Below are 18,365 nucleotides of genomic sequence, written 5' to 3'. Positions count from 1 at the left end.
AGAGACAATTACTATGAGCCAGAATAGTCTGAAAAGTGTTTTGCAAGAGCCCAGTCTTGTGTCTTATAGGTTACATAGAACTATGAAGGCAGGTAAGAGTACACAGTCAGTGTGTGTGTACATATATATATATATATATATGTATATATATATATGACATGGAGATATACATATATGTACATGTGTATATATATATACACACACATATATATCCATCCATATATATGTATGGATGGATATGTATATGTGTGTGTATATCATCGCTTCTCGGCCTTTTGGCTAAGATCAAGTGTAGTATGTGTGTGTATATGTATGTGTGTGTATATACACATATGTACATATATGTATATATATGGATGGATATATGTGTATATATGGATGGATATGTGTGTGTATATATATACACATATGTACATATATGTATATGTATATATATGGATGGATATATGTGTGTGTGTATATGTATGTGTGTGTATATATATGTTTGTTTTTTTAACGGGAGTCAAGTCATCTAACAGGCACTGCTTCAGTCCAAGAACTATCCTGGGTGAACTATATGGATACTGGTGTAACTTCAGCTTCAGAGATCCTGCAAAAGTGTCCATCAATTGCTAGGTGAAGGCTTACACAGGATGCTACCCATGGTGCCGGGAGGAAGAAGCTTCCTCTACCCCCAGGTTCTATCAGCTGGTCTAATGATCTAATAAACAGGAGGCAGATTAGTAAGAGAAAGTGACCAAATTCAATTACATACGCATGTGTGGGAACCCCGCATACATGAGAGGTTCAGAGACGAAAAGGGAAAATAGGGTATACATGACATTCTGAGCTAGGGTTCAGGTTAGGCACCTTGGGGCTTCAGAAGGTAGCTGCCCGAGTTCAGTAATTGAGTTTGCCCTGCCATGTAGATAGGTAAAAAGTTACTTCTGATGGTAACTCTTAGCATGGGCCAGGCCCCTAATTTAAATTCTTCTAGATAGTTGAGTGGGGGTGGGGGTGGCAGAAGTTTCTATTGAGCCCACAGGATCTTGGCTGCCTTTAGCTCAGAATAATCCGCATACCACTGAGGCACATCTTGGGCTGGCTCGTTCCGAACCCCTACAACAGTAAGTCATACCAAGCAGAACTTCAACCAGATCTGAACGACCTCCCTTTCCTTGGCTCTTTAATTTGCCACCTGTTTCCTCTGTCCCTCCACAGCTAACGCTGCCCGAGTCTTCTCGCCTCCGATGAGGAGAGTCAGGCCAGGCCAGGCTGGGATTTCCCACTTGGCTACAACTGACCGACCAGAGACAAGAAGCCAAGCTGGTAATGCCTGATCTCAGCTATTTCCATCCCGTCACACTCCTCCCGGCCCGTCGCCTCCAGGACCTCTCAGCACCCCTGACTCCTCGGACACTTCCCCACGCCTACTCCTGGGGAGGCCCAACTCCCTGCCAGAACTCAGGATACCAAAGGTTTCAAACTGCCCTCTCTGCTCTGAGCTGGCCTTCTGGTCCTCTCACCAAATGTAGTAGTGGTGTCCCCTCCCGAAAATTACAACTAGAGAAGGTGATTTCCCGTCTGTTTTTCTACTTAAGGAGTTGCACCTATGTGAGTGCTAAAGTCTGCATGCATGCATAGTCAAAAAGCCCCTTGCAAAGCCCCTAGGAAGACTCAGTGGCAGACCTACTACGTCGATGGGCCTAAGACAGCTTACTTCCTCCAGCACGGGAACTCATCGCTGGTTCTTTAGGCATCAAGTCAGGTGGCTTGCATGTTTAGATGTTACTAGCCCCCCTCTCCCCCCCCACCCACCCCCGGCAAGTATTATACACACACATTTCTTTAAATACTGGATTCATAATCTGTTTGAAGAGTTGGTGATACCATGAAAGGTAGCTCCAGCCCAGCGCAGGATCCTCAGGGGCCCTGAGCATCAGGCTCTCAGTATGCGCACAGCTGAAGCCATGTACAACCAGACGTCCCATTAAAAGGCCTTGTATGTCCAGGTCCATGTGGAGTAAAACTTTTGGTGAGGAACTTTCTAATCTGTTGTAGGCTGGCTAAAACCAGAACAAGATCTGCTGTCTGAAGGGGAGAATAAGAAAGGCTTCTGAGCTATGAACAAGAACAGCCAAAACTGGTGAAAGAGCAAAAATTATACCCACATCCATTCAGTCAGATTTCCAAATAGAAAGAAAGACTGTCCTGATTGGTTCGTATCAATAAGTACTGGGTGTTTCATGTAAAAACCGAGAAGCAAAGGGACACAGAGAAGAGAAGAGACGGCACCTGCACACGCTATCCCGGGTGCCAGTGAGCTCTGAGTCACAGCACGGGAATCCAAGCAGCCTCTGCCCCGGGGTCCCCACTCCTCCCTGTGGCAGATTCTCCTGTCCTAAGGCTCTTTGGAGGTTCCTCCTCCTCATCACCACCCTTAAGTGTTTGCTGGTTGGGTGCTCCATTCACTACACCCAACATGAGTCCCAGTAACACGCTGGCCATCCTTTAAGGCTGGTTTTCTCTGATGTGTCCTCAGTTACCTTCTCTCTTTTCCTTTTCTTTTCCCCTATACATCCTCTCCTGGGACAGTCTGAGGTTTTAACCATCTTCTAAATCCTAAAGTCACCATTTCTTTAGCTCTGACTCCTGAGTCTGGACCCCTGTTTCCAATCGGTCCTGGGCAACTCCTCCTGGAAGTCCCACAGACTCCTTTACCCTGCAAAGCGGAGCCCAGGACCTTCCCCACTGCTCCCCTGCCTGCAGCCCGACGTCAGCTCATGGCACCAGCAGGCTCTACGCTAGAAGCTGACGATGCCTCGGCCTCTCTCCTCTCCTCTCACCAAGTCCTGCTGATTCTTGCTCTGAAACACTGAACTTTCCCTCCTTTCCACACTCGAGCTCCGCTGGTCCTCATCCTCTCTCTCCAGGTTACCGCGACAGCTTCCTAACGCGTGCCCATCTCCCCATCTGCCCCCTCCGGCCCTGACTTGGCCTAGCAGCGAGTCAGCAGGCTCACACTCCAGGGACAGCCCTCGGTGGCTGGCTCTCTGGCTCCTCATTACCTCTAGGTAAGGTCCCACCTCAGCGAGGACACCGGATCCCTTACAACTTGGCCCCTGGCTATCTTTTCAGCCGTGCCTCGCACCTGCGCGCCCTGCATCTCTAGGTCACAAATCTCCAGTTACACCACTTTTCAGTTCTTGGAAACATGTCAGTTGGTTCCCACTGTTTGTTGGCCTGAGATTCCCTCCCAGTTTTCTACAGGTGAACAGGCACAGCCACGCCTGCTCTGTGAGGACGCTCCCAAATCCTCCCCCGCGCGGTGCCCACGGCATCACCCTTGCCTGTGCTTCCCTGCGCCCTATTACACTCACTTTCCTGTCTGGTTTTCTCCCTTACTCCTGCATCCTCGGGGCACAGCACATAATAGGTGCTCAACAAAAGCTCTGCTAAAGTAACATGCAGATCAGAGAAGAGGAAGGCAAACCACAGAGATGTGTGGCCGAGAACAGAAACAAAACTGGAAATCAGAAATGGCAAAGGCAGAGATACCAGATCCTCAAGAAGAGAGCTAGTGACCAAGACAGAGCTGTCTGAGAGGGGGTGGGGGGTAGGGGGAATGAGCAGGGAAAGCGTGGAAAGCTCCTGGCGCCTCTCTGGACACAGCAGCCACTGAAGATGAGGAACTTCTCCTCTGTGTCCAAGTGACTGTCAAGGTGACCGGACAGGTACCTGTACCCCCACCCCTAAAAGGGCAGATGCCATGACGCAGTCACAGCCAGTGAGAGCCCTGGGGTGCGGGAGACTGCATTATCCACAGTAGGTGCAGGGAGGGACACTGGGAAGTCCCCAGTAGGTCAGCCACATTAGGGAGATATAGAAATGGGTTATCGCCCAATTTTCAACCTAAAAAAGCAAATTACACTCAAAGACTGAGATAACTATACCCTTGTTTATTCAGAAATTCTCCTCCACATGATGTTTCCGCTGATGACGGCAGCTGCCGGAGCCTTTACATAAGAAGTGTTTTGTTATGATCCACAAGAAAACCACGGACCAAAGCCACAGGAAGGGGTCCTGGCACCAGCTCTGGCGCACATTCGCCTGGGACCCTCCTCAAGCCTCAGAGCTCCACTTCACAGAGCAGAAACCGAGGCTGAGAGCGGTTTACACCTGCCACCTGCCTGCCTTCCACACAGGAGGGCTGAGGGCTGAGAGAGCGTTTCCGTGAAAGCATGTGAGAATCACAAAGCATGACACAATGTTTTGAACGACTTACTATTAATTTCACAAGATCTGTACATTAACCAATTCTAGCTGGTGGTTACCTAATGTTTACTGATGCTACTTCTGCAATCCTGTTTCCATGCATAAAAGGTAATCTGACAAGTAAGTATATTTCACAACTGTATGGCCTATGTAACTACTTTTCTGTAAAGCAGTTTTACAACATAAACCTATGGAAGTGTTTTAACTGTATTATAAATAAATAAGAAAACTGTTGTGTCAGGATTCCACCTCTAGAAATGCAAGAATTTTAGTTATAAACACCAATTTACATTCCACAATGGGGAATTTTAAGGTAAACCCTTAAAAATCAAATGATAAAAATATGTTTTGAGTGCATAGCTCTTAAAATTATGAGACAGGCTCTACTGTGATGTCCATTTTGTAGACGCAGAAACCAAGGCACAGACAGGTTAAGGAAGCCTCCAACATCACACAGGAGTAAGTGGTGGAGCCAGAATTCAAAATCCGTCTATCCTTAAAGCGTGGGCTTTTTGGCCTGGGTTATTTTGACTATCATTGTCTTAAGTGCTTTTGTAAACAGGCCACGGTGCTTTCTGGAAAACTGGGACGTCCTCCCTTTTCTGTGCTCCTGTAGCCGTGGGTTTGCTTCTAAGCTACACTGTTAACTTGCTGGCTCCTTTACAGCCCAGAGCTTTCTGAAAGCAGGGACCATGTATCTGAATCTTCCCAATGTCCAGAACCCAGGCGGTTCTGAACCCAAGGGTAGTGTTTGTGTACAATTCACACCATACTAATGGGCTGGGAATTGTTTTACAGGATACATTTAAAGCAATACTAACAAAAGAACCACGTTTCACAGGGCAAATTATTCCAAAAGCTTTATCTTACTTCCTTTTCCCACCCTCCTGGAGAACTGGCCCTGTTTAAGGATTAGGACCCTCCCTCTATGGCAAGAGACAGTTTATGAAGATCTTGCACATACTACTTCATAAAATCCTCAGTGCTGAGAGCTGAAGAGGGCAGATAATGGTGCTCACATTTTGTAAACCAAGAAACTGAGGCTCACAGAAACTGGTCCAAAGTCACTGAAAAGTTAAGGGGAGAGCTGGGAACAGAGCCTAGGTCTTTGACTTGCAAGCCCAGCGAGCTCTCTCCTCAGTACCATAATTATCATCCATCATCTGACAATCTTAGGAGAGAAGATAACCTAGTACTACGCTGGCTTCCACCGTCGGAAAGAGCCCCGTGTCTCATACGGAGGAAGGGGAGTGTGTTAGCCCGCTTGCCGCTTTTTCAGGCCCACTCCCACCTATCCCTGGCCCTGGCCCTATTTTACAGGATGCTACTTAATCTTCCGTTTCAAAGTGTAGCTGTCACAGTATTTCCGTTTGTTTTGGTGTTTCATTTTTAAACACTGTTTGTTAGCATTCTACAGACTTGCCTGAACTCACTTGTCCTGTGCTCCTGGGTCTAGCTGCCTGACTAATTACGTAGGAAGGCTATTGTTCCTTTACCTGTGGGTACCACTCTTCAAGAACCCTCCTAGCTAGTGTACCTTTTTCCATACTGTGACGGCATTTCACTTCTTCTGAGCAAAAAGTCACTCTCATCTGTTGTACTCAACATCTGCCTTTATATTTTAAGAGCAAATTCTTTTCCAAAGTAAAATAATAAATGTTTATATTCTGAACACTAACGTAACTTTTTAGATGTCAACCAACTTTAGTTCATTTATCTAATTCTCACCATGAAGAAATATCGTTCAGTAAGTCTCTTCAAAATAGAAGTATTTCACTATTTAATTGTAGAATATAAGTAAGTGCTTCTACGTTATAAGAAATAAGTTTTGTCAATTGTGAATATTTAATGTAAGGAAGATAATACCAATCATAAACCCATTTCAATTTGTCCAGCGTGTTCTTAATCAATATTCATCTCCTGCCACAGAAATGCTCTATGATCCGGTATCTGAAATTGAGAAAAAGTATAGAAAAAACTGCTTCTTCCTCCTCTCTAAAAGAAGTATTATTTTTAATTATCTACTGAGATAGCTTGTTTTAGAAATAAGCCAGGATAGGAAAGTATTAATTAAAAGTAATGAGTAATCATAAATATATTTATATGTTCAGTAGTATGTCTAAATATATCTTTCTTAAAATAGCATTGACCATTAAAAATATTGGAAAGTAATACTGGTTAACTATTAGGAAAATATTAGGAAACATACAACTTTCCATAGTCTTAAATAATGTAAAACTTAAAAATAAACTTTATTAAGATTACACTAAAATATTAAATGTAAGTTTATTACACAATATAGAGGCACACTCCTGTATAAGGCAAACCAGGAATCAACATAACAGCAATTCTGCCTTCTGAAATCAAATGCTGTAAAGGTACCATTTGAGTTTTAAGACCCTCTAACTTTATATTGCGGGAAGAAAGAGGTAGAATATTCATAAATTTGTAATATCATTATTCTGACATTCAATGCTATATAGTCTTTCCAAAGACCTCTTTTATGCAAGCACTCCCTAAACTGGGCCACAAATGAGCTGCGAGGGCCTAAGTTAAACATTTAAAAAAGCCAAGATACTGACCTGGTCAAAGACCAAAATGAAAAACTTCTCACTGCTTGTTTAGTTCACATGTACTAGTTAGGGAAAGCAAGAGAGCGTTTTAAAGCAGAGCCATAGTTTGTCAGAAGAGAAGTTAATTTTACCTTCTCTGTATCAGGGTTGTGGTTACTCCAAGTCATTTCCCAGCCAGTTTTACAGTTACTCATTTTCCTTTGTAAATGAGAAACCAAGCATTGATTCTAGAGCATCATTTCAGAATCACAGCCTTTAATCATCCATTAGGGTGAGTTTGGGGCCACAGAGATACTATGTAAGATATTCTATGGAGGATGAGGACTGGTTAAATGAAATTATATTTTAATAAAAATGTTATTTATAAGAAGAGCTTAAGTTTTTAATTACACAAAATATAAGACATAGGAAATATGAATGGTAAAAATCTCTGTCCCACTGGAAATCTTTCGTGGGAGTTGCTAAAAAAGATCAACTAGTTTTCTGGGTTTTAGTCTTTTTTCCTGCCTAGAGGTCTATATTGGGTAAAGGCAGAGAAGAGAAGCAAAACAGATGGTAACCAGCTTACGCAGAAGTGGAGTCGCCATCTAAAAAGAAGGGAAAGAATGGCCCCGCGGTACTGTTACAATCAGAAACAATACTGCCTACCACCCGACCTCAGGCTCTTGTTTTATAAGCCATACCCACCCCTACACAAACTCCAACACCTGCATCATACACGTATTGTTTCGTCCTCACCAGTGGGTGTTATACTTATTTTACACCACGTCTTCTACTGTTAAGTCTCCATGGTCACTGCAGCCAACTGAGACACTTCAGATACTGTTTAGCCGTGGAGTTATGAAACATGGCCAAGTGCGTTAGGCAAGCCTAGAGCCTACAAGGCAATTCAACAACAGAACTGAGCCAAGAACAGATTGCCTAATTCTGAGTCCAAGGTTGACTTGCTAGACCTAGATTCCTAAGTGCGAATATGGCTATGCAGAAACGCACCCATTTAGAACTTTTACAGATGAGTCAAGTGCGGAACAAGCACAAAAACGTGGTAAGATGTACTTATTATCTGGTCTTAGGTCAAAAAGGACAACAGTAAAGTTCTAGGGCCATACAAAAATTTCCCCTCACACTCTTTATTTCTAACAGTTATTTGTATAACTAACTATCTTAACAGTCTACTTGTTACAACTACGCTGGTGATAGAACCTGCCCCCTTGTTTGTAACATTCGTACTAGGGAGGTCTTGTCCCTATCAAGTAGGAAAAGGATTACTAGTCATATTTTCACTTGTATATTACTTCCTCTTTTTGTCATTCAATTAGGCATTTCAGTAAATGTTTTTCAAAAAAGGACAATAGTAGTTTGCATTGTTTTTAAGAGAGGAAAAAAAGAAGGCAGATGAGATGAATCCGCAGTTCCTGATGACCACTATACCCAGAGTCCAAGACCGGCGACCACATAGGGCCATGTGGAATACCCAATGATCATTCTGAGGGCATGGAAACAGGAATGAGGAGTGGGGTATCAACTTCTAACTGTGTTGGGGTATAAGTATTAGTTAAGGTCTAAGTTTCAGTCCAATGCTAGGCAACACATAAGCTAAAAAGGAAGTTCAGTGAACCAAGTGATTAAGAGAGCTTGAGAAGACAAACAAAAACAAAGCACAGGCTTAATGTAGATATACGTGTAGGTATATACAGCCGTGTACAGGCACTAATATTCATATTTATCTTCTATACATATACATTAATAAGGACAAGCATTTAAAAAAATGAGTATCAAACACCATGTTTTGCATTATTTCCCTCTGAGAGGGGGTGGTTCATTTATGGAGTCCTAGGGTCTTAGGACAGGCCAAACATCTTCATTTATAAGAGCCCTAATTCCTTGGGAGAAAGGCTAAAGGGGACTTGGCAATTCACTGATGCTCAGGTCCCCAAGACACCCAAGGAAAGACAAAGGCTGCTCTAATTTGGGGAGAGGGCACTAGGGAATCAGAGACAGCACCAGAACATAAAAAATAAATAAGCAACACCTCGCAACACCTCCCGTGCAAGCCCCTCGGCTGGGAAGACTGTGAGTGGCCCAAGCCAGCCCCTCCGGCAGCTTTCTAATTCTGGACAGAAGACAAGGAAAGGTTACCCAGCAGTGGAAGGGAGCAATGCTGGAGGGTCAGCGTGAATGCAGAGGCCACTTGCAGCCTGGGCATTAAGGATGCTGGAAGAATTCTAATCTCCAGGGGGGATGTCTCCGACCAATGTGGCACCAGAGTCAGAAGGTGGGCACCTGCAGTGGCAAGAGCTGTGGGACAAGCAAAGCAGAGAGAAACATGGGAGGAAGAAGAAGGGGCCCACGGGGAGGCCCAGATGGACCAGCACTGGCTGGGACTCCGTCTGAAAAATTCCCGGGGTTCTCACCTAAGTCCCGATCCCCAGATAAGCGCTGTCACGGTCATCTCTCCTCACGCGTAAGTCAGGGAATTGGGGAAACAAGGAAGACCACCCCGCCGACTAAGCTGGGCCTGTTCTCTGATAACGACTTTCGGCAACTACGGGTTAAAAGCCCAGCTTCAAACATGTTAAGGAAACCCTGCTCAGTGACCCATGTGAATGAAGAATGGGTGTGTGGTGTGATGAAGTCTATGGAAGTCCACGGGCATCCAGACCCATCCAGGAAGGGCCAGGGAAGGGGTGTTAGGGGTTCCCACAAGGGCCTAACATCTGGCTCATCAAAAGGCTCCTGACAGCTTCATTTTCTGTGCATGCAAAGAAACAACAATAAAAAAAGGCTTTTATAATATTGGCTTTCCTGAAACTCAGATATATTTTAAAGAAATTATAGTGACACCTGGCTAATTTATTTCTATTTGCATCAGAGTGCTTTTTTTTAAAAAAAAAATTATTTATTGAGAGAGAGAGAGAGAAACATCAATTTGTTGTTTCACTTATTTTATGCTTCATTGGTTGATTCTTCTATGTGTCCTGACCCGGGATCGAACCTGCAACCTTGGCATATAGGGGTGAGGCTCTAACCAACTGAGTACCCAGGGTACTCTAACCAGGGCCCAGAGTACTTTTTAACAGTCAAGTCTAAGTAAGTAAACAGACAGCTGAGAGATTTAATACTTTGTCTTACTCAGACCCTGCCAATTCAGAAAGTACTCTTGCAAGCAAATGTTTGACTGACGACTAAACCAAATAGAGTTGAGAACTTTTAAGTGGTTAATTGAAAAAGACTGAACAGGGTACAGTCTGTACTTAATTTTTCAATGATATGGACCTCCTCAAAATCTAACCTATGTCTCCTGTAAATTAGCAAGTCAATCAGGATCTCACCTGATCAGCCTACATTTTCAATACCCCCCCCTACAATCAATGCATAAACCTTATGACTTATACATTTATTTGTATGAACTGCAGAAAATAACGGCTAATAAAGCCCTTATTGTGCACCAGAAGCTATTTGGGTGGGGGTGAGGGGGGGGGAGAGGACTTAACGGAGTTCTGGTTTGGTTGCTGTTCAAAATTCAGACTTATGTAAGAATTACTAGGTTGTGATCCCTCTACAGTCAATGAAACATACATCTCAAAACCTTGTGTGTGTGTGTGTGTGTGTGTGTGTGTGTGTGTTTTTCTTTTTTAAGCCTACTATGCAACAGCAACATCCATGCAAACACAATTAAAACACGCTTTGAAAACCAAAATAAAATCCGATAGCTGAAAGAAATAACAACAATATGCTTAAAACCCGTCACTGACAGTAGGATTCGCAAGTGCATCTTTGCTCCTGCAGCCATTTTTTTTTTTTTTAAGTGGCATAAGTTTCTGTTTGGGAAAAGTTCACAGGTTACATTTTGAAGAGCGCTAACTATTTCTGTTCTGGGCGAAAGTACTGAACTTCACGGTCACGGCCACGGGGCCGGCGGCGGCTGCGGAAGACGCGGTGCGGGGCGCGCTAACAGGTTTCTGAGGCTCAAGTTCGCTGAAATCCACAAGAGAAGTCACCTTGGCGGGGAGGGCTGACAGCCGCCCGGAGCCCGGCAGTGGGAGCCCCCGGGGCCCGGGAGATGCTCGCCGACCTGCCGGGCTCGGACGCCGGGTCTAATTGGAGGAGGTCAGGGAGGTGGCCCCGACCCGCCGGCCGGGCGGCAGCTCCCGCTCGGACACACCTGCCGGGCTCGATGCGGACCCGCCCGGGAGCTGTCAGCCGCCCCGGGCGCCTCGGCCCCGCGCCCACAGCCCCGGGGGCCCCGCCCGGCGCCCCCGCCGCGGCCTAGCGCCGCCCGCCCGCCCGCCCGCCGCCCGCCGCCCGCCGCCCGCTCACCTGCGCGGCCGCGGCGCCGCTCCCGCCGCCGGTCGCTCTCGTAGAAGCCCAGCGTCTCCGTGCGCTGCGGCGCCGGCGGGGGCCCGTGCCCGCCGCCCGGCTGCTCCGCCGTCCCGCCGCCGTCCCTCTCGGGGCCGTCCGCGCCTCCACGGCCGCCCGCCGCCGGCACCGCGTCGCCGACGCCCGCCATGTTCCGCGCGCACACCAGCCCCGCCGCCTCCCGCCAGGAGCCCGCCCGGCCTCCGCCTCCGCCCCCGGCCGGCCCCCTCGCCGCCTCGCCCCGCCCCTCGCCGGAGCCCGGGCCGCCGCCGCCGCCGCCGCCCTCCGCCGCCCGCCGGCCGGCGCGCTCCAGTGGCGTCAGCGGCGCTTGCGAGGCCGCCGCCGCCGCCAGGGCGGCCGCCATCTTCTTCCGGACGTCGGCGTGGCGCGCGGGCCCTTCCCGCGCTGCCGCGGGCTCCATGGCGCCAGGCCGCGCGGCCGGGGACGGCGGGCGCCTGCGGGGCTCGGGGCCGGGGCCCGGCGGGGGCGGCCCGGGAGCGGCGGGCGGGAGGTCGGCGGGGCAGCCCCGGGGGGGCGGCCGCGGCGCGCGCTGCCCGCCGTCTGCGAGCTGCCCGTCCGGCCGCCCGGAGCCCCTTTTGCCGGCGCGGTGCCCGGAGTGCGACGGCGCCGCCCGCCCCGTCTTGGCACCGGCCGCGCGACCCTGGTGGCGGGGGCCGGACTCGGCCTCCCCGAGCCCCGCGGGGCCCGGCCCCAGGTGTCCGCTATTCGGACTCCCCCTCTGCTGCATCCTTATGGTCGCCCGTCACATCCCCCGGCCTCCGGGTGCCCGTGGACCGTTTCCAAAGCACTGGGGCCAGGAGGCTCTTGGGGAGGCTGTCCAACAGGTGCGGGGCGGGGGGTGGGGGGCGGTGCGGAGGGGAGCGACGGGCTTCAGGGACTCAGCCCAAGAAGCGGGGTGCCTTATTGCTTTTCACGCGCCCGGGTTCGGATACGGCTCTAGGCTGCACCCTGGGCTGTGCTCCGGGTGAGGACGGGGCACTTGGCCGCCGCCGCGCCCGCGCTCCATCACCTGCTTTCCCGGGGCGCACCGCCCTTGGCGGCCGTGGCACGTGATTTGGCACCCGGCGCGGGGTCAGCCCACCTGCCGCAGGTGTCTCGGGCGTGCGGGTGGTCGGAAAGGGGCCGGGGACCTTTGCCGCCTGCTTCCCGCGTGGTTGCTGCGCGCTCCGCGGCGGGGGACCGGGGTGGGTCAATTCCCCCGCATGCCACCTCCAGAATGCACCTGAGTCCCTGTTCCCCTTTGGATTAGGAAAAGGAAAACCAATTCCTCCTGCCCGCACATTAAGCTGTCCGAACTCCCCTAGACCCACACCCGAGAACCACACGGGAAGGGCCCGCACAGAGCAAAACCCGAGTTCCTGTGGATCATCAAAGGCCCGTGAGGGTTTTGACACGAGCGAGGACCTGGATGGCGAGCTCGTGGCCAGCGGAGAACAGAGTGGCTGCTCTCCGGGCCGCGTGCTGGGGGCAGCGCCCTGACCGCGGACCGCTGCGCTGAGGGACCAAGATGCACGAAGCCCTGCAGCTGGGAACTGACCCGCAGTCCTCCCAAGTGAGGGAGGAACGGTTCACAGGATTACATTTTTAAACCCTCCTGTGACCGTCCTCCATTAAGTTCTCTGCGTTATACTTGGTCAACACTGAACCTTAATCCATCGAAAACAAACGTTTTGGGCAAGTCCTCAGTTATTCTGAAACTCAAAAGGTTCTGAAAATGGGATGGCCCCTAAGGTTGCTTACAGCTCGAATTCTATTCTCTGATCTTTTATAGTGTCACACCTAGCCCAGCCCTAGGTATTGATTGTCAGGAAGAAAGTCGGGGTTTATCGCTTGTGTATGTCAGTTCCCATTTACTGTCTCACCATGCTTATTGGCTTTTGGCCTCTGCCTTTAACTCAAAAAGAGCCAGAAAGGGGGGACGGGGGGGGGGGGATCTGAATTTTTAATTTTTTTTTTTAGGCATCCAGTTGTAGGAGTGATTTCCTCTCATTTGCTATGTATGTCAGGTCTGAGGAAAGACATTGTGTACAAAGGCTGTGTCTATCCTTTTTTTTTTTTTAATTTATCTATATTGATTTCAGAGGGGGAGAGAGAGAAACATCAATGATGAGAGAATCATTGATCAGCTGCCTCCTGCACGCCCAATACTGGGGATCCAGCCCGCAACCAGAAGGCATGTGCCCTTGACCAGAACGACCAGGGTAACCCCTTCAGTCTGCAGGCCGATGCTCTATCCACTGAGCCAAACCAGCTAGGGCTGCTCCTGTCCTTTTTAAAACGGCAGAGCCAGGAAGGAGCCCTGTGCAGGGACTGAAAGTGTTAGGGAGCAAAAGGAGCAAAGCGGACATGGGAAAGCTGAGGTATTTGTCGTTTCTCATCAACTGGGTCTTTTCACTGGAGCTGCACTACTTTATGGGACACTTGGTGACACTGCACCGTGAGACAAACCCTCAAAGGAGCCACCATGCTGAAAGGCATTTTAAAAACAAACATCAATGTAAACAATTTTTCCAGTTAACACTATTCTCCAGTTAATTGGATCTGAAAAGTTGTTTTCTTGGAGTTAATTCAACCTATTGCAAGTTACTAATAATCTAAATAAGGGTATTTTCCAATACAGTTGGCTGTAAGGAGTTCTGAATTCCGGGATTCAACCAACGTCGGACTGCAAATATTTGAAAAAGAATTCCAGAAAGTTGATCCCTGAATGCCTCAGTAGAACAACTATTTACATAGCATTTACATTGCATTAGGTATTATAAGTATTCTACATGACGTAAAGTAGGCAGAAGGATGTGTGTGGGTTATATGCAAGTGTTCTGTCATTTATATAAGGGACTTGAGCATCCTTGGATTTTGGTATCCGTGGAGGTCTGGAACTAATCCCTCGTGGATACCCAAGAACATGTCCCTATGTATTATAAATCTTCCAAATACTAAGTTACAATTAATCTTAAGGTAAAAAAAAAAAAAGTACACATCATAGGAAAGCCAGCAGTTCTCTGAGGAAAATGAAAAACAGTTAAAATACCATAATGTTCTTTATCTTATATCAGTCTTAAAAAGAACGAGGCCTACATTTATAATATCACCATTAGGAAACAGTAGGAATATTTAAAAAAACATGACAATCCCCGCCATTAAAGAGAATCAAATAACATTCTGAGTTAAGTTATAAGGTAAAAACAAGATTTGGATGACAATGAGCTATAGTAATTCAATTTAAACATTAATTCAGCAAATAGTGAGTGGTGTTCTGTCAGCAGGTCACTGTACTAGCTTCTAGGGAAAGGAATTCTCCATTGGTGGGAAATAGTTTCAATGGAAAAAAGTGATGAATGAGAATGAGAGTCTTAAACAATAGAGAACAAAAAAAAGTCAATACATTAAGAAAGTTTTGTTTATAAGTTTATAAATGGACTTACATATTCAAAATTATATTTTAACATGCATGCATAATATGATTATATAAACTGAATGAAAAGTTCCTAATAGTACAATATGTATTCTTAATTGTGTATTTTTATACCTTCTTGTAGTATCTACCATGTGGCTGTTATATTTTGAAAATAGCAAACCACAAAGTATTTTTTTAAAAGAATGAAAATTTGGTCAGTAGTATACACAACTTTGAAAAATAAATTGAATAACTTTATATTTTATTGAAGATTTAGTAATTGTGATTCTGAGACAAAACAGAATACATTGAGCTCATTGAGTATTAACCATGTACTCAAGTTCCAGAAAATGATCTTATGAAGCTTATAAACTAGCCCTCAGTGTGTTTCCTTGCTAAATGGGCCAATATATATTCTATAGTAGGAGCTGAAAAAAGTACAGTTTCTCTTCTTCTGTCTCTACAAAGCAATTTATCTTTTGAATAGCACTTCCCCAAAATATGTTTGAAATTAATTCCATATGCTTTTCCTGAGTAAACACACACACACACACACACACACACACACACACACACACACACAACACAACACATTAAGTACTTCGATGACTTGAGAGAACCCTGAAGGCTTGGACTCTGACTCTTCGATTGGCCTTCTGCCCTAAGGTAACATGCGTGTCCTCTCAGTGCTTCATTTCCTCACTATAGGATGTTGGACAGATCACCCTGGTGACCTCTTCCAAACTTTTGTAATAATAGCCTTGCAACCCGTTTTCAGATTCTTGAACCCCTGGGTTAAAAGTTGCTAGAAATGCCTATGCTATGAATATTGGTAGAAAAGGGTGGTATCCTTCATTAGAGAATGCCTTTGCAATTGGGTCTGAAATAATGCCAGGAATCCAAATGCAGTAACACATCAAAGGTCTGTCAATGTTTAATGTGCCTTCTTTATTATCTATGCATTAATTCTCCATTCCTTTTGCATGAGAGCTGATGAGTTCTGATCACCTTTGCAGTCCCCACCCCAGGCCTCAGGATTTCTGCATTTTGAACAAATTTCCCATATTGTACCTGGATGCCTAAGTCCAAGCACACTGCCCTAAGGTGGCATTCACAGCATTGGAAATGGGATTTGAGACAATTACTGTGGTACACACACTTTTCTGAGTATAGATTCGACCACTGAAGAGAATACAGTTTAGTCTATATTTCTCATTTGAAAATTATTTCAGCAGAACATGACTTCTGTTTTCTAACCCATAAATGTGATGTGTCTGATTCGCAAAAGGTTCTGAATTTAATTTATTCACCATTTTCTTTTCCAAGAGGAAAATAAGAGTTGATAGTTTTTTAAAAACCTGAACAGCTTTGCAACTGGTGTTCTAAATAAATCAAGTATATTGCTGGGTCCAGAGCAAGCCTTTGCAGTAAATTTATGTGAGTTTATTGAATCTCTGAGTTTCAGTAATAATATTTTCTGTCCTTGGCAATCATTTTTGGACTGATATTCATTAGGTTTTATCTTGTTTGGGCTTTACTCCATGGATTTCTAAAGGCCATCAACTCAGTTTGTTTCTGGAAGATGTAGCAGAAATTGAATAATGTGTCTTTGATTTTCATGTACCTGTTACAACTTAACTAAAACAGTCATGAGTAAAATCTTGTTTCTAAAAGCATTTCTCTGGCACAAGAATATATGACTAAAACCATTCTAAATCAGACCTATTGAAAACTGCATTTTGTTAAAAGGGATGTTTTATCAAAGCTATTCTGTTCTAAAGACCTTAACGTTGGTTTGTTTATATGATAAAAGTGTGTGAACATAAATCTGTACTTTATTGGCTAATACGATCTTTTCCACATGATCAGATATAAGGCTTATTTTGTATTAGATTTAAAATTTCTGGAAAATTCTAAAATACTGCTGAAAGGGACCATGGTGATGACTTAGCAAACTTTCCATTCCAGATTTCACTCTTTAAGGAGAAAGAACACTGTTCCTTTTTCATTATCCCCACAAAAAATAGATGCGTCATCTTTAGAATGGCTTTAATCATTTAGTCAGATAATTATCAAGACTAGTATTTTCAGAATGAACTCAGATTTATTATCAATAAAAGAACTCAGATTTATTATCAATAAATTTCAATAAATTTATTGATAATTGTCAAAATCTTAAAAAAAACAATTCCAGCTACCAAAGGCTTTAATTTGAGAATTCACAAATCAGGGGAGGTTTTATTTATCACCTAGTTCATGTTGCTGACTCTTTGGGGTTTTGCCTTTCAGAATTTTTTTTATGGCCCTGTTTTCATTATTCCCTGGTGGTGAGTAATTTACTGCTTCTTTTAGCCACTTATCAAACAGGAGTTGGTAATCAAAAGATATTTTATTTAAGATACAGTTTTCCTTTCTTCCTAGGGTTTCTATTGAACTTGCATGGATGGAGACAGCTGAGTAATTTTCCTTTCATGTCCTTTACGTTCTTTTGGGCTGTGATCATGCACTTGTACCCTTGTAATTAGCTTTCATTCTGCTCATTAATCAGTTTCTACATTCTAATCTCTTCTCTATTTCTTTCTCCTGTTTGTTTCTGAGGTAGTAATGAGTGTATTCTTTGGGTCTTATAAAGATCTATTATTTCAGTTTTATCTCTTTCTGTGTAAACCTGCCTAAGTATTTGTATCTCTTGCAAATGTATAATAAATTTTCAGATTCTCAAAATAAATCCTCTTTCAGGGTTTCTGCTTTCTAAGTTTTAGAAATGTGTTTATCTGAGTCCAAGGCCTTACATTTTCAAATTGCTCTTTTGTCTGGATCAGTTACATTTCCCCCCCCCCCTTCTTTTCAATATACTAAGTTTATATTTATACATAAAATTCTTCTGTAGTTTTTGACATTTTCTGCTTTAGTATCAATTTCAAATAATGACCGCTTTTACCTCTTTTCTTTCGTATGGGTGCTTAATAAATGCAGTAACTTAGGTGTACAATTTCATGGAGGAGAACAGTACTGTGGCTCATTTCTCAAAATAGCAATGAAGAGAAAGCACGTGTTGTGTCTGTAGCAAACATCATCCTGGGGCAGTTTTCTCCTCCTAATTATGCTTTCCTGAGCTGATACGAACATTAATTCTTGTTCACTGAGCATACGCCCGCTGGTGACAGATACAGGTTGGGGCTAAAAATCCGGCATGAATAATTCATACATAAGTATTTGATTATTAACAAAACTGAGGCTAAATTAGATGCTGATCATTATTATCTCGCAACTTTCCCTCTGACCATTCATCCATATACTTATCTGTGTAATAACACCAATTGTATAAAAATTCATTTTTAGTGCTGCAAACCTTTTTCTTTTTTTAATTCAACTTTAATATTATGGTGCGGTGCTGGAATTTACGATCTGACATGGTTAGCTAGATATCCTTTTTCTAAACAATACTAAGTTTCATGAAATTTTATTTTATTTCTACAAGTTTGATATACTCTCCCAGTTTCTAGTATATCTGGATGTAGACAATAAAATCTCATGATGAGTAATTATAAAGATACAAAATTGAGGTGATTCCATTGACTTTGAGTAACTAAAAGTCCACTCTAAAACTTCTGCCATTCATTTCCCTTTTAACATTTTACTAATGTTCCACAGAGAAAGCCCAATTGGTATGAGATTTTGTGAACAGGGCCTTGTTGTATGGTGGTATGGCTTCTCCCTTGAAAGCAAATAACTTTTTATTGTATTAAGGGTAGTTTCTT

At 44.9% G+C, this 18,365-nt stretch overlaps 1 protein-coding gene across 1 annotated transcript in view; it reads right to left on the bottom strand.

Moving 5' to 3' along the window:
- The window catches only part of TAPT1 (transmembrane anterior posterior transformation 1), a 59,048-nt gene extending 47,673 nt beyond the window's left edge, over window positions 1-11,375 (bottom strand). Inside the window, exon 1 of the mRNA XM_079773550.1 lies at window positions 11,148-11,375. Within this exon, the coding sequence (XP_079629676.1) occupies window positions 11,148-11,337 (190 nt within the window). The 5' untranslated portion in view covers window positions 11,338-11,375. The remainder of the gene's footprint in view (window positions 1-11,147) is intronic.
- Between the last annotated feature and the right edge of the window lie 6,990 nt (window positions 11,376-18,365).

Source organism: Cnephaeus nilssonii (assembly GCF_951640355.1).
Source record: "Cnephaeus nilssonii genome assembly, chromosome: 1".
Lineage (NCBI taxonomy): Eukaryota > Metazoa > Chordata > Mammalia > Chiroptera > Vespertilionidae > Cnephaeus > Cnephaeus nilssonii.
Note: the sequence above shows the minus strand (reverse complement) of the source record. Positions and strands in the feature narration are given on the sequence as shown.